Source organism: Peromyscus californicus, unplaced genomic scaffold (genome assembly GCF_007827085.1).
Source record: "Peromyscus californicus insignis strain IS unplaced genomic scaffold, ASM782708v3 Scaffold_7__1_contigs__length_154581171, whole genome shotgun sequence".
Lineage (NCBI taxonomy): Eukaryota > Metazoa > Chordata > Mammalia > Rodentia > Cricetidae > Peromyscus > Peromyscus californicus.
Window position 1 is genome coordinate 10,765,865 of NW_026294595.1, and position 14,250 is coordinate 10,780,114.

Here is a 14,250-nt window from a genome sequence, read left to right on the forward strand (position 1 = left end):
CTCACCTCTCTTCCGCGGCTTCTGCTGTTTCTGCTTTGTCCTCTTCTAGTTTCCGTAGGCGGCCATCTTTCTCCAACCTGCCGTACAAGTCTAGGATCTCCAGTTCCAACACCCGGGTGATCTTCCTCTGAGCCTCATACCTGCTCTCTGCGGCCAGCAGCTGTCCACTGAAAGACAGGGTTGGTTCACAACATGGGAGGGGCCTCACCCCTATCCCACCCCCACTTTTCCTGTGAGTCACCTCGCCTGGCTCTTGACATCCTCAAGGTATTTCTTCTGTTCTAGGAGAAGGTGGTCTTTCTTGGCTAGAAGAGATTCCAGTTCCAACACTCGCCTCTGTGAGGCATCCAGCCTCTGGTTCTGCTGGAGAAGGTGGCTTCTGTTCTTTTCTAGTTCTTTTCGATAAGCAGTTTTCATCATTTCTACTTCCTATAAGAAGGTCTGGAGTCAGTACTTACAGATGACTGTGCAATGGAACTCAACAAGCAATGTCCTCAACACTGAGAGGCACTCAGTGTCCCGACCCAACCGAGGCTGACGTCCTGCTAAGTACGCCGGCTGGGCATTTTTGATATCTATCCTTAAGAAAACCATCTGAAACATGGAAAGTCATGATGCACAACAGTCACCACAATCTGCTTACAAAAGCCAAGAACCATGAGTTCCCTTAGAACTGATATCAGGGCTCTGTGAGAGAAAACATACATTTCCTCTGTTTGCAGGGTGCATACTGTACCAGTAAAAAGGCACAAAAGTGGACCATCGCCCACAGGATCATGCTTGTCACCTGCACCAAATAAGCCACTCTGCACAGGTTAATGGCACTGGCCATCTGCCTTTTTACCCTTCCTCCTCTACCAGCAGCTGAGACGGCAACACAAAGAGAACATGTCTGCTCAGGAGACGCAGCGTTTTCAGGGTGGGTACCTGCCTAAGTTTGTCAGCCAAGTCACACAAGCGGCCTGCCTGCATCGGCAAATCCAAAGTAAGTGTAGACTGATGTGCCCCCAAAAGGTGGAAAAGAGGCTTTCCTAGCAATTGTTACTGTGTTTTACACACACACACACACACACACACACACACACACACACACACACACACACACACACACATGCTCGACACCATAGAAGTTTTTCAAAAAGATCCTAAATAGTTAAGTTACAAGGTTACAAGGAGGTAACCTTTCTGGAAGGCACCAAGCCTCAACGCTGACCAGTAAATCAGACGTTTCCAGAATGCAGAAGGCAGAAATGGCTGACAACATGGCCATTCCAGCTGTGCTGAACAGTTCTAGGTAACAGCACAGCTGACTTCTGTACCAGAGGCAGCAGTCACCCTCCACCGCTACAAAGCCCAGCAGCCGGAATTCTCCATGCTCACTGTGTGCACCAAGTGTGCCATGCTGGGTTCTTGTCATTCTCCTTGAACAATACAGTTTACAGCGGCTTACACAGTGTTTACCTTACATTAGCCATGCACGTGTGACCTGGAGATGCTCACAGTACATGGGAGGACTCATCTTATGAGGAACTAACCATCTGGAGACTTGCAGGGCCCTAGAACCATCATCCCTGCACAGCAACAGGGACATCTGTACTGACTTATAGATACTCACACAGGAATTAAACAGCAAGCCCTGGGCATCTCAGTAACCCTCACAGCCTGTTAGATACCTGCACCTCCCCCATGGGCCTGAAGAACAGTGACCCAGATGCCCACTCAGGGGCAGATCTTGGCCTGCTCAAGGCCCTCACAGGCTAGGAACAAACAGAAAGGAAAATAGGGCCAGAAGCGCGCAGAAGGTTCTAAGAAAGGTTGTTCTCACTGAGAGACACCCACCTGTAGGAGGGGATACTCGCCTCTTCCTGGGAACACCATGTGGTTGGCCTGTGAGGGCTGAACTTGGGGCACTTGGCACACCAGTGTGGCTAGCTGGAGGACAGGGCTAACAGGCTAAGATGGCAGGAGGAAGAAGAGTTCATACAAAGAGCCTGGCTTCCTCATGCTGGCCCCAAACTGCCACCTTGACCAAGGAATTCACCTGTCTCAGGAAATTTGTCAATTGCAGCAATAAAACTGTATTATTAAGCAAGATTGTTCATTTTGTTTCATGATGTATAACAGACGGCATCCTGCCTAACAAGCGGGCTTCCCAATTCATAACTGTGAAACAGCTCCCAGGAGAGGAACATGGCTGCTGTCAGTCTCAAGAGTCCAAGTAACAGAAGCCAGTTCAGCTATGCGTCATCTCTCTGGAGGCACCAAAAAGTTGTTTCAGCAGCAGCATGGTGGCAACATCTTTAATACTAGTACATGGGAGGGAGAGATAAATGGATCTCTGTGAGTTCAAGGATAGCCTGGTCTATATAGAGTGTTTCAGGGCAGCCAAGGCAACATAGGCAGACCCTATCTCAAAAAAACAATATGCCTCAGCAAGCTCTTTAGCGGTAGGTCCTTGGGTCTGATCCCCACATTCTCTTGAAACTATTCTGCTTCCAGAGTAATTCATTGTTGGAGACAGTTTCACCTTTGACATTCTCCAGAGTCTGAACCGGAAGATGTAGAGCTGAAAAGGAAGATGCAACTCTACCATGAGTTATGTCTCTTCAGTTCTCAGAACACTGTCCACTTGGAGACCACAGATGACATTTCATAGAGCCTTGACCCAAGGGTGCTAAGGTCACTTGATGGAGGAGCAGTATCAGAACATCAGAGGACACTCTTGAAATTCCAACCCAGCTCCTTCACTAACACCGCACAAAGTGAACTGTATAGTGACATGGACACCTGTCTCAGCACACTGGCAAACACTAACTGGCCTTGATGCTGATACCAGGACTGAATGAACATCGATCGGCAGGACCAGAGTCACAAGAAAAGGAAACAAAGCAGCATGGGTGCTGGGGCACAGCAGCCCCCACACACCCTAGGTGTGCTAGGCAGAGCTGGCTGCCCCCATCTTTCCCCTCCCTCCTGCAGTCACATCTCATGCTTTCACTGTGTGAAGGCCAATGTTGGTGACTCAGGGGATATGAATCACTATGGAAACAAACCTCTGGGCCTCTCTGGAAGAGACTAATCTAGACTAAGTTGACTGAAGTGGTAGGACCAATAATAAATATGGGCAGCACCATCCCATAGGCCAGGGTCCCAGAATGAATAAAAAGGAGGAAGTGAGATGAGCACCAATCTCTCTCTGCTTCTTGACTGTGGACACAATGTGACCAGATGCCTCACACTGCTGTCACCATGCTTTCCTGCCAAGATGGACTAGACCCTTAAACTGGGAGCCAATAAACCTTTCTTTGCTTCTGTTGCTTTTTCAGGAGTTTTGTCACAGCGAAGAGAATGGTACCTGACAAATGTACTCTGGACCCCCTGCAAAGGGCACATGTCTGCTGCATGCTCTCCAATGGCTGGACAGTGCTGTGTGGCTGGGTCTGGCTGCTCTGCAGAACAGAGGGCCAGGCAGTACAGTTTTGTGCCTCTCAGTGCCCTTGCCACATACCTTGGTGGTGTCAGGATGCTTGCTCTGCAGCTGCTCCAAGTACAGCTCATTGACCTCCCCAAGCACCAGGAGCTGCCTATTCAAGAACTCCATCTGCTGCTGCACCGACTCACTATTGGAGAGCTGTCCAGATGGAAGTGAGAAAGTGCAAGTTCAGCATGGCAAAAGTAGCCAACGGACAGTGACAGTGACTATGGAGGAGCACAGTGCAATGCAGGGCAGAATAAACCATTCCCACTGAGGCTAGGGCTAGTGGAGAAGAAAGCACCAAGGGCAGCAGAAACACACTTGGGTTGTGCTCTGCATAGAAGCAACATGGCTGTGTTTCACTGCAGCTAGCCCAAGAACACTGGAGCAGATGCAGCTATGGGACACAGCCCCAATGAACTCATGACACATAGATTTCACTGAATCCCTATGGGGAGTCACAGCTCAAAAGCCTTAACAAACTGTTGATACTTCATAAGCAAGGTATTAAAAAAGGGCTCCAGGGGATGTGCCTGGCTCCAGCTCAGTAGGTACTTTTGTTGTGAGGGCTGTCTGCACTGGAGGGTATACTGCATCTGACAGTACCCATGCCCCCTACCCACTTACTGCCAGAAGCACCAATGTCTCAGACATTGCCAAATGTTTCCTGTGTAGAATTGTTCTCTGCTGGAGTGCCAATACAGACACACAAGTAATCTGTCTTTCTGAAGCAAGAGTCAGCAGGTGGGGGTCTCATCTTACCTTCTGAGAAACCTGGCTTAGCAGCAGCTCAGTGTGGCACACCTTGTTGTTGGCCTTCTTCAGCTCTACCCGAAGCTCTGCAATCATGTTCCTGCAGTCCTCCAGCTTTGTCTACCAAAGAGAGTTGGCCGTGAGGTGTCAAGAGCACCTACGGGCAAGGCAGAGCTGGGGATGCTCGGCTCCTCAACTGCTCTCTTGTTCATCAGTATTGGACTTCTCAATTTTAAAGGAGAGATTCCGAGTCTCTTACTACTTAAGATAAGGGTTAAAAAAAAAAAAAAACGGGGAAAAAAAAACCAAAGATCTGATCCTTACAGCTCCCAAACAGCATGTCCCAGATCAGGCAGCCACAAAGAAATGTGGCCCAAACTTTTCACTTTTTGAGGTGCCCATAGTGACATCTGTGGGACATCATGGGAACTACCAATTAGTTGGTAGAGCAGTGCCATGTGCTTGTGGATAATGCCACATCCTGGCAAAGCTGGGCTTTTGGTGGCTTATGAGAAAACAGAAAGGAAATGAGGGTGTCACTGTCTACTGAATCCAGGGCCAAAACACTGTGTGGGGCCAACACATGACCTTAGCAATCATGCCTATTTAAGAGTGAATTTTAAACCATTTTAAATGTAGGTGTGCTGTTTCCAAACAGCTACTATGTCAGGAGGAATCAACCTCCCTGACTGTTCAAACCTGTTTAGAGCAGCAGTTTTCAACCTGTGGGCACGACCATCAGGAAACAGATTTCTGGGGTTTTTTTTTTTTTTTTGCTTTTTGGTTTTTCGAGACAGGGTTTCTCTGTGTAGTTTTGGAGCCTGTCCTGGATCTCGCTCTGTAGATCAGGCTGGCCTCGAACTCACAGAGATCCACCTGGTTCTGACTCCCGAGTGCTGGGATTAAAGGTGTGCACTACCACCACCTGGCAGGGAAATAGATTTCTGATGGTCTTAGGAATCACCAGCCATAAATTTATTTTCATTGTTATGTCATAACTGTAATTTTGCTATTGAGTGTTTCTTTTTTTTTTTTTTTTTTTTTTTTGAGACAGGGTTTCTCTGTGTAGCTTTGCGCCTTTTCCTGGATCTCGCTCTGTAGCCCAGGCTGGCCTCGAACTCACAAAGATCCACCTGCCTCTGCCTCCCGAGTGCTGGGATTAAAGGCGTGCGCCACCACCGCCCGGCAAGTGTTTCTTAAGAAATTGGAAATAAGTGGTTTCCAAGAGTTATGACCCACAGGTTAAGAACCATTGGCTGAGAGGAACATTAAGTGGCTCCTTTTGGCTCCAGGGTGCTGGGAACAATGAATCAAGAGAGCTGGGGAACTTCTGTCCTGAGTAAGATCTATCCAACACGAAATAGACTTGTCATTTTAGAGAGCAAGCTCAATAAGGTGACAGGACCCAGCTGATGCCATGCTTTCTCCGAGCCCCGCCTGGGCAGTAGCTGATGCCATGCTTTCTCCGAGCCCCACCCAGGCAGTGGCTGATGCCATGCTTTCTCCTCCCCCCGCCCGGGCAGAGGCTGATACCTGTAACTCCTGGCTCTGGTTGTAGAATTCTTCTCGGTCATGCTGCAGCTGTCTGATCTGGCTGTGCAGCTGGGTCACCATGGTGTCATGCTGTTCTTGAAGCTGACTGCATCGGGCTTGTTCTTTCTGCAGACTCACCTTCCACAACTGGATGTCTTTCTCTTGTAACTTCAACTGATCTTTCTAGCAAAGACAGAGATACCATCATTTTAGGTGCCACTCAATATAGGCAGTGACACTCAAGCTTAACATGTCACCAACATTGACAGTCACACACTGCCCTGGAACTTTAATCATACATTTATGGGCCTGGTGCCTCTCTACTGTTAAAAGTTTTCCAAATTCTACATGAACACATGGAACGTTCCTTAAGAAACACCATGTGGCCGGGCGGCAATGGCGCACGCCTTTAATCTCAACACTTGGGAGGCAGAGCCAGGCAGATCTCTGAGTTTGAGGCCAGCCTGGGCTACAGAGTGAGATCCAGGACAGGCACCAAAACTACACAGAGAAACCTTGTCTCGAAAAACAACAACAACAAAAAACAAACAAACAAAAACACCCACCATGCTTCTGATACTTGCTAAAGTCCTAGCTGACAACTGAGGAAGACCCTGGATATACAGTGCTTTAGTCCTCAAAAATGCTGGGCCCTGACTGTCACCCAGTGTACCCGGCACAGAATGAATGCTCATTTGTTGTCTACAGAATGGGTAAAGAAGCATCAAAAGGCTTAAGGTGTGGTGGCTTAAGCCAGATGTGGTGGCTTATGCCTTTAACCCCAGCATTCAGGAGGCCCAGGCAGGAGGATCTCTGTGAGTTTGAGGCCAGCCTGATCTATATAGTGAGTTTCAGTTCCAGGACTATAGAGAGACCCTATCTCAAACAAACCTCCCCACCTCCCTGCAAAAAAAAAAAAAAAAAAAAAAACCCTCAAAAACAAACAAAACCCTAAAAGGCTTAAGGTAAAATCCACCATTCAAAGTAAAGGTCTGGTTGACTTTATACCCACGACATCAAACACCTTCAGTTCTGTGCCATGAAACAGCTTACCAGCAGGAAAAACAAAACTACACTGGACCTTCACATTCATGGCCAGTGCCAAGTGGTCACAAAAAGTCACTTGTTCTCATGGTTCCTGAGAGCTTAAGAGGAGTTCTAAGATCCAGCTGGGCACAGCTCTACCTCACAGGCTAAGTGGCTTGCCCTCAGCCATTAGAGCAGAGCTGGGACTAACAAAGGCTGTCCTTATTTGGAAGCTGCTCTCCTAAGCCATCCCGTGGACGGCTTCCCCCGCCTGCTCACCATTGCGGCGTTGTGCTCCTCCAGGGCCGCTGCTCTGATCACCTTGCGCAGGAGCCTTCTGTTCCTGAGGGCGTGCTGCTGCCGCTTGAACCGCTCGTACAGCAGCTGGTTGTGCAGGAGAAGCAACTGGTCTCGGAGAGTTCGGATCTCATCTGAGGGAGGAGAGCCTGATTTTAAAGCAGAGGGAAGGTGGCAGAAAGGCCTTTTACACACAGTTTCAACAAGGGCCTCCCAGGCGCCTCACTAAGAAACATAGTTCTCGGGGTCTTGGAGAGAGCTCAGTCCATGAAGTGCTTGCTGTGCAGGCATGGGCCTGGGGTGGTATCCAAACCCATGGAAAAGAGTTAGGCATGGTAGTGTGTGCCCCTAATGCCAGCACTGGGGAAGCAAAGACAGGCAGACCTTGGGGCTTACTAGCCAGCCAGCCTTGGTACATTAGCAAGCTCTAGGCCAGTGAGAGACCCTGTCTCCACACCTGTGTACACACAATTCTGACACTACTCAATCAGTGTTCCCAGCACCGCCATTCTTAAGAGATGGAAGAATCTTCTACTTGTCTTCCCTGTAAAGCATCCAAATGTGGTATCAAAGGAGGGCTCCTGAGACAGGAAACCTGATCATGGAGTTATTTCTGGCCTCCTTTCTCTCTGCCACAGGTCCCTCACTGCTGTGCTTCCCAGGGAGACTTCCCAGCACATTCCTACCAAGTAGACCTTCTCTAGGAAACCTGGTGCTTACTTTCTCACTGAACTTCCAAGTTCACAGTCCTTGCCACTCCTTAAAAACAAGAAGCACTGACTCTGCAACACTTGGGGAACAGGAGCCAAAGGGAGCCCTTCCTGAGGGCACCCTTCAGAGACAGAAAAAGGATGAGTGGGGCTGGATGTGTGCTGAAGCAACAACTTTACCTCCAAAGTGGGTCCAGTCAACAGATTTGCTGGGTAAGGACAACCTAGGAAAAGATTTTATAATAAGTTACTGATCTGACCCAGAAAACATGAATCTGGACTTTTTGTTGTTGGTGATAGTGTTTTGAGAAAGTCTCATGCAACCCAGGCTGGCTTTGAACTTGCTATGTAGCCAAGGATGATGTTGAACTTCTGACCCTCCTGCCTCCATCTCCCAAGTGCTGGGACTGCAGGCATGGGCCACCATGCCCCATTTGATATGGTGTTGGTCATCAAATGAAGGGCTTTATGAATGCTAGGCAAGCACTCTACCAACTGAGCTACATCCTCAGCAGAAAATATGGACTTTTAGCTGTAGTAAGGTTAGCTCACATTCTTGCAGTCAGAACCTGCAGTGACTTAGAACTTTCATACTCCAAGTCTACAGCTGAGCTGGAAGGGAGTTTTGGTGGCTGGGAATGGATAGGCAGTCCACTGCATATAACTAAATCTCAGCCTTAGCACTGAGCTCCTTGGCTTAGTGGCTATGCCACAGGATCTGCTGGTCTAACCACCCTTTGCTGGAAAACATGGAGTCCTGCTCCCTCCCCTCTCCATGCAGACACACAGAGTCACTCTCCTTGGGCAAGCTACTGTCACCCTGTTAAGATAAATGCAAGTCATTTATCTGACTCTAATACACAAAATTTCATTTTATAAGTGGAGTTTTAAACATTACAATTCTTGTCAAATTCCACCTTAGAGTATTATATAGAAGAAAGGTAAAAAACGAGCCAGGTGTGGGGGTACACCCTTATAATCTCAGCTCTTGGAAGACTATGGTAGGAAGATCATAAATTCCAGACTAGCCTGGACTACATAGTAAGACCCTCTCTCAAAACAAACAAACGAAAGATTAAACTAACATTTCCCAAGAACTAGTGGCCAAAGGGTCAAACCCAACTTAGCCGGTTAATTCTTTCTCTTTCCCTGGAATCCTCTGACAGGGTTTAAAAAAAAAAAAAAAAAGACTGAAAGCTGCCTCAACTTTTAAGCAGCCCATGGGCTCTGTGGAGCATCCATCCACCTGAACCTGTAGAGAACACTGATAATCTCATCTTTTACCAACACTATAAGAGAAAACAGAAACCTCTAACTGGAGGATATTCTGAAATCACTATTACTGAACTCTGAGCTATTACAACCTCATTTTTAATGTCTGCTTTTCAGAGAACAAATGTGCAAACACCCCCTGGAGCATCCACACAGAGCAGAGGCACAAAATGACCTGTACTGGAGACTTATTTACAAATGGACACTGTCTATCTCACAGATCATCCAGGCACAAGTGCCCCATGCTCTAGACACGGAAAAGCAACAGAATAGAAAGACATCTAAGAAAACATGAGGGAACCAACTGCCTCAGGTAAAGAGGTAGTCCTGCTCTGTCCTCGTGGTCCTGTGCTGTCTAGAAACAACAACAGGGCCCAGGCTTACTTGCTCAGCTCCTTGCTGTGCGCGTCTGCTCCCTGCTCTATCAGTCTGTCCAGTACTTCCATTGGGGAGGTAGAGGGCACACAGTCTTCCTCAGGGTTTCCTTTCACTTTCTTCAACAGCTCCTCAGTCTTCTTGCTGACAAAGTGACAGGCAGTCTTTGGCAAGGCCACCTCAAAGAGATGATCATAAGGGGGAGGCTGCCCACTTCCAAAGCTCACTCCCCTCTGAGGTGGAATTTTGCAAGGGCTAGGAGTGAGGATACTGGTTTCCAGAGAAGTCTGGCGATCCCTGTCCCCAGCGGGGCTGGCATCAGCGCTGCCAGAGGGTGGGTCTATAGGGGTAAAGGCTTGCTTTGGTGTGTCAGGCCCATGCTTGTCCAGGGAGGAGTGCAAAGGCTCAGGGTTCATGCTGGAGCCCTGAGTCCCAGAGGCTGTCGAATGAGTCTTCCGCTGAGAACCAGAGAGACTGTCTCGGTAGAAGGGAGAGTCAAAGCCCCCTCGAGGAACTACAGGATCCGCCTCTGCAGTGGTGATCTCAGAAAGCTCTTTAGATATCGCAGCTGAAATGAGGGTAGGGAAACAAGGGGACCTGTAAACACTCAACCAGACAAATGGGCTTGGGTTTGTGTACTACAGGGGAATTAAAGCAGGCAATCCTTTCCCTGGACATGCTAGAACATCACTTTTCACCCCAACACAGAAAGCCTAGCAAGCTCATGAGTTATGACTCTAGAGCCCAGTTCTGAGACAGAAGTGGGACACTTTCATCACCTGTAGCAACCCACACATATTACCTTCTTCCTTATCTTTCTCAATACTGTCTTCCTCAGAAGCCAGGTCACCTAGGAATTCTGACAGATTCCCCAGAGTAACGGAACCTTTGCTTGCAGGTGGATCCTCTGCAGAGAGACAGAGACAACTCAGGTCACACTGACTAACTCTTGCAAGCACAAAGCTGCCACACTGCACACACATGCACAACAGTTCTTCCAGATGAGCAAAGTTGGGACCACTACACAAGATAGAGAACTTACACATCATTTACAAAGGTTTCAAACCCAACCCCACAAAAACAGCATTGTTGTGTGTGTCCAGGAGTCAGCATCAGTGCTACTTCTATCTAGCTTAGCTTTGAAACTACAGAGTTCAATACAAAGAGACAAGCTAGGTCCATCATTACCCAGGGGGTTTACCTAGTCCTCGGTCATTTAGGAGATACTGCTGTCTCTGCAGGGAAGGCCTTGAGGAATCTGTTCTTTCTTCCTGAAAACGGAAGCACACAGTGAAAATGCTGGGCATGTTCTGTGGCCCACAGTAATGGAGTTTAAAGGTTAGTCCAGTGAACTGGTTGACTTCAAAATCCCTTCAGAATCTTACAAAATGTACAAAATTGAAGCTGGAAGAATGGCTCAGTGGTTAAGAGTACTGGCTCCTCTTTCAGAGGACCCAAGTTCAATCCCCAGAACCCACATGATAGCTCACAACCATCTATAACTCTACTCCCTGAATTATATATAAGTGTCTGATGCCTTCTTCTGACTTCTGGCTTCTGTGGGCACCAGGCACACAACATTCATACACATAAAATAAATTACCCATCTATATATGTATGTATGTATGTATCTATCTATCTGTCTGTCTATCTAGCTATCTAGCTATCTATGTGCATGCAAGTGTGTCAGTCTCAGGAGCCTCTTTTATCTGTGGTTACCAAAAATGTTTAATCTGAAATTAAAACACAAATTACAGGAAACTTATTAACTTAAAAATACACCAATTTCATGTTAATGCATACAGCATACTTTTATGAAAAAACTGCATTTTCTAAGACAATTATTACTTAGAACTGCTACATTTTTGCAATCTCTTTTAATAATTTTGTTTAATGAAAACCAGTTCAATTTGCCTACATTCTACTCTCGATATGCTTCTGTGTATTACTTTGTCTGAAATATAAGAAAATTGAGGTCCTTACAGATATGTAAAAGTAAAATGTATATTACATCTTATGGTTTCTAAACATAGTTACAATGTGGAAACCGAAACCACACAAACTCTTCATACTGTGTATTTCTTCTTTGTGTGCACATGCATATGTGCGGGTGCTCAGAGGCCCGAGGAGGATGTGAGTGTCCTGTATTATCACTCTCTGCTATATTCCCTTGAGACAGGGTCTCTCACTGAGCTGGGACGGTAGCCGGCAAGCCCCAGTGATCCTCCTGCCTTTAACAGCAGGGCTTGGGGATACAGGCTTACTTAGCAACACTTGGCTTTTTACATGGGTACTGGAACCTGAGCTCAGATCTTCAGTGCTTGAACAATCAGCACTGATGGCAGGTACAAGATTTTTGTTTTTGGAGACAGTATTTCCCTGAGTAGCCCTGGCTATCCTGGAACTATGTAAACCAGGCTGATAGAGATCCACCTGTCTCTTCCTCCCGAGTACTGGGATTAAAGGTGTGCCCCACCATGCCTGGCCAGGTTGTTTGTTGGTTTGTAGACAGGATCTATGTAGCACTGGATAACCTAGAGCCTGATACGTAGACCAGGCTGGCCTCGAACTCACAGAGATCTACTTCCTTCTGCCTCCCAAGTGCTGTAGCTAAAGGCATGCACCACCATGCCAGGCCCTAGGCACAAGCTTTTTAATGACCTATTTTCACTTGCAAGTTGGATTTTATTATTGGCTATAAATTACTGTCAGCTGTTTACCTTGAAGTGACAGACTTGGCTCATCATTTAAGAAACTGTTACAGGTAGGGGAAGAAGAAAATGTGAGCAAAGTACATGTAAGTATGAAAATGTCATAATGAAATCCATTAGCCTGTACTGAATCTGAAAAAAAAAAAAATCAATTGAAAAGAAATTTCCTGCTAAATACTCAGGCCTGAATAAACCATCTGTCAGTCACTTGTCTTTCCAATAAATCATGTTCCTAGAAAAGAAGCAGCTAGTTCAGCTCCAACTCAAACAGCTACAAGGCAGGACTCCCCTCTTCTTGCAGTGTGCAATAAAACATGCTTTGAGTACCCTTCTTATTTTGTTCATCTGCTTGCTCTTTTGAGACAGGTCTCACTGTATCTATACTGGCCTTGAACTCACAATCCTCCTGTCTCAGCCTCTGGAGCCTGGATCAAATGTGTGCCACAATACCCAGCTACATTCCCTAAGGGTATATATGTAATTTCAAGGCCCAGATTTAATGAAAACTCATCACTTCTGCTCTTAGTGTAGAATATGCTTTTCCCTCCCCTTTCCTATTTCTAGGCTGAAAAGTATGCTGAGAGTCTGGTCTCTAACTTGGTCTGTGCTAAGGGGTCAGCATCTCACTACTGTCTGTACTGCCAATGCCATGGGAAGGGCACACAGGAGTCAATGTTGATTTGAAAGTTGGTCCAGCTGGGCGGTGGTGGCGCACGCCTTTAATCCCAGCACTGGGGAGGCAGAGGCAGGAGGATCTTTGTGAGTTTGAGGCCAGCCTGGTCTACAGAGCGAGATCCAGGAAAGGCGCAAAGCTACACAGAGAAACCAAAAAAACCAAAAAAAAAAAAAAAAAAAAAAAAAGGAAAGAAAGAAAGAAAGTTGGTCCAACCCCCTGAAAGGCTTTTGGGGTCTTGGGGTTGGCAGGTCACACCATGAGCGCGATGGCACCTATTTTCAGTTAGTATGATCCAGTTCCATCCCATCTGGGGTTAGGGTGGTACTTGGCATAATTAGGCTTCACAAGGTGAGATGTACACTGGTATCTCTGGCCTGCCACTCACCTTCCGGGGGTGTGTGGCTGTGGCCTGTGAGGCTGGCCCATGCACACAGTCGTCTGGAGGACAGGGTGGGGCTGGAGGAGGAGAGGTTGCTGGGGTTCCCAAAGGAGTTCCTTTTCCACCTGCTCAGAGACAAGGATAGTCCATAGAAAGGCTGAGCCAAAGATCAGAAAAGCCATTGTTTCCCCAGCACTGCTATCACTACAAATGCAGCTGTTCAGTCAACTTCCTGGAATCCAGATCAGCCTCAGCATTTATCTGTCTGTCTCTTTATTTTACTCATTCTGAAAAGCCCAGAAACTTACATTGAGTTTCCAAAACAAGTCTATTACTGCCAAATGGCCCCCAATGTCACTATGAGTTCCTGTCACAAAACACAGGCCCAAACCAACCAATCAAGTCCAACTAAGACCCACATACCAGTGGTACCAAAGGCTTTACTGTAGGGGTGTGACAAATCAGGTGGGACATTTCCAGGAGACGTAGGAGGAGTGGTCATCCCACAGACCACAGATGGGCTCCAGAGAGTAGCCTAGAAATCAATAAGGACATCAGCATGAGCAGGTGAGCAGTGCGTCCTGCACAGATTTCTAGGCAATTCAGTTTAGATGCAGTCTTTTCAACTATAAGCTGCATCTTGTGAAATCTTTACCACGAGACAAGCTGCATCTCAAGTGTTTGGATTCCAAGGTGCCTACTTGGCAACAATGGCTTTTCTCTGCTCCTATCATGGGCTCTTACAGGGCGCTCCTGAAACTCACAGTGTGCCATTTCCCCACCACACACTAACTTCTGACCAATGGCCAAGTTCACCAGGAGGCACCAGAGGGAAGGCACACTGAGTGGCACCGTACTTGCAGCGGCTCAGGTAACAGCCTTGTTGATGGGGAACTCAGACTCTGAGGTAGCTGCCCAGCTGGACTGAACAACATCAGCCGAGAGGTGGAGGAAGGGGTGGAAGTAGCGCCCCCTGAAATGAAAGGGAAGGAGGCAGGGGTGAGTATGGGGTGCCAAGTCATTCTGATTAACAACCACAATCC

The 14,250-nt window shown here is 47.3% G+C and overlaps 1 protein-coding gene across 6 annotated transcripts in view; it reads right to left on the minus strand.

The window, feature by feature from the left end:
• The window catches only part of Tsc1 (TSC complex subunit 1), a 52,517-nt gene that overhangs the window by 5,324 nt on the left and 32,943 nt on the right, over window positions 1-14,250 (minus strand). For 4 of the 6 annotated variants that reach the window (XM_052722898.1, XM_052722901.1, XM_052722899.1 and 1 more), the window contains 13 exons: window positions 14,065-14,180; window positions 13,631-13,742; window positions 13,214-13,332; window positions 10,643-10,712; window positions 10,244-10,348; window positions 9,451-10,009; window positions 7,975-8,018; window positions 7,067-7,233; window positions 5,762-5,944; window positions 4,238-4,348; window positions 3,509-3,631; window positions 242-429; window positions 6-167 (listed from right to left, as the gene is read on the minus strand). In XM_052722898.1, coding sequence (XP_052578858.1) covers window positions 6-167; window positions 242-429; window positions 3,509-3,631; window positions 4,238-4,348; window positions 5,762-5,944; window positions 7,067-7,233; window positions 7,975-8,018; window positions 9,451-10,009; window positions 10,244-10,348; window positions 10,643-10,712; window positions 13,214-13,332; window positions 13,631-13,742; window positions 14,065-14,180 — 2,059 coding nt within the window. The remainder of the gene's footprint in view (window positions 1-5; window positions 168-241; window positions 430-3,508; window positions 3,632-4,237; window positions 4,349-5,761; window positions 5,945-7,066; window positions 7,234-7,974; window positions 8,019-9,450; window positions 10,010-10,243; window positions 10,349-10,642; window positions 10,713-13,213; window positions 13,333-13,630; window positions 13,743-14,064; window positions 14,181-14,250) is intronic. The other 2 variants (XM_052722900.1, XM_052722902.1) reach the window with 1 other exon arrangement.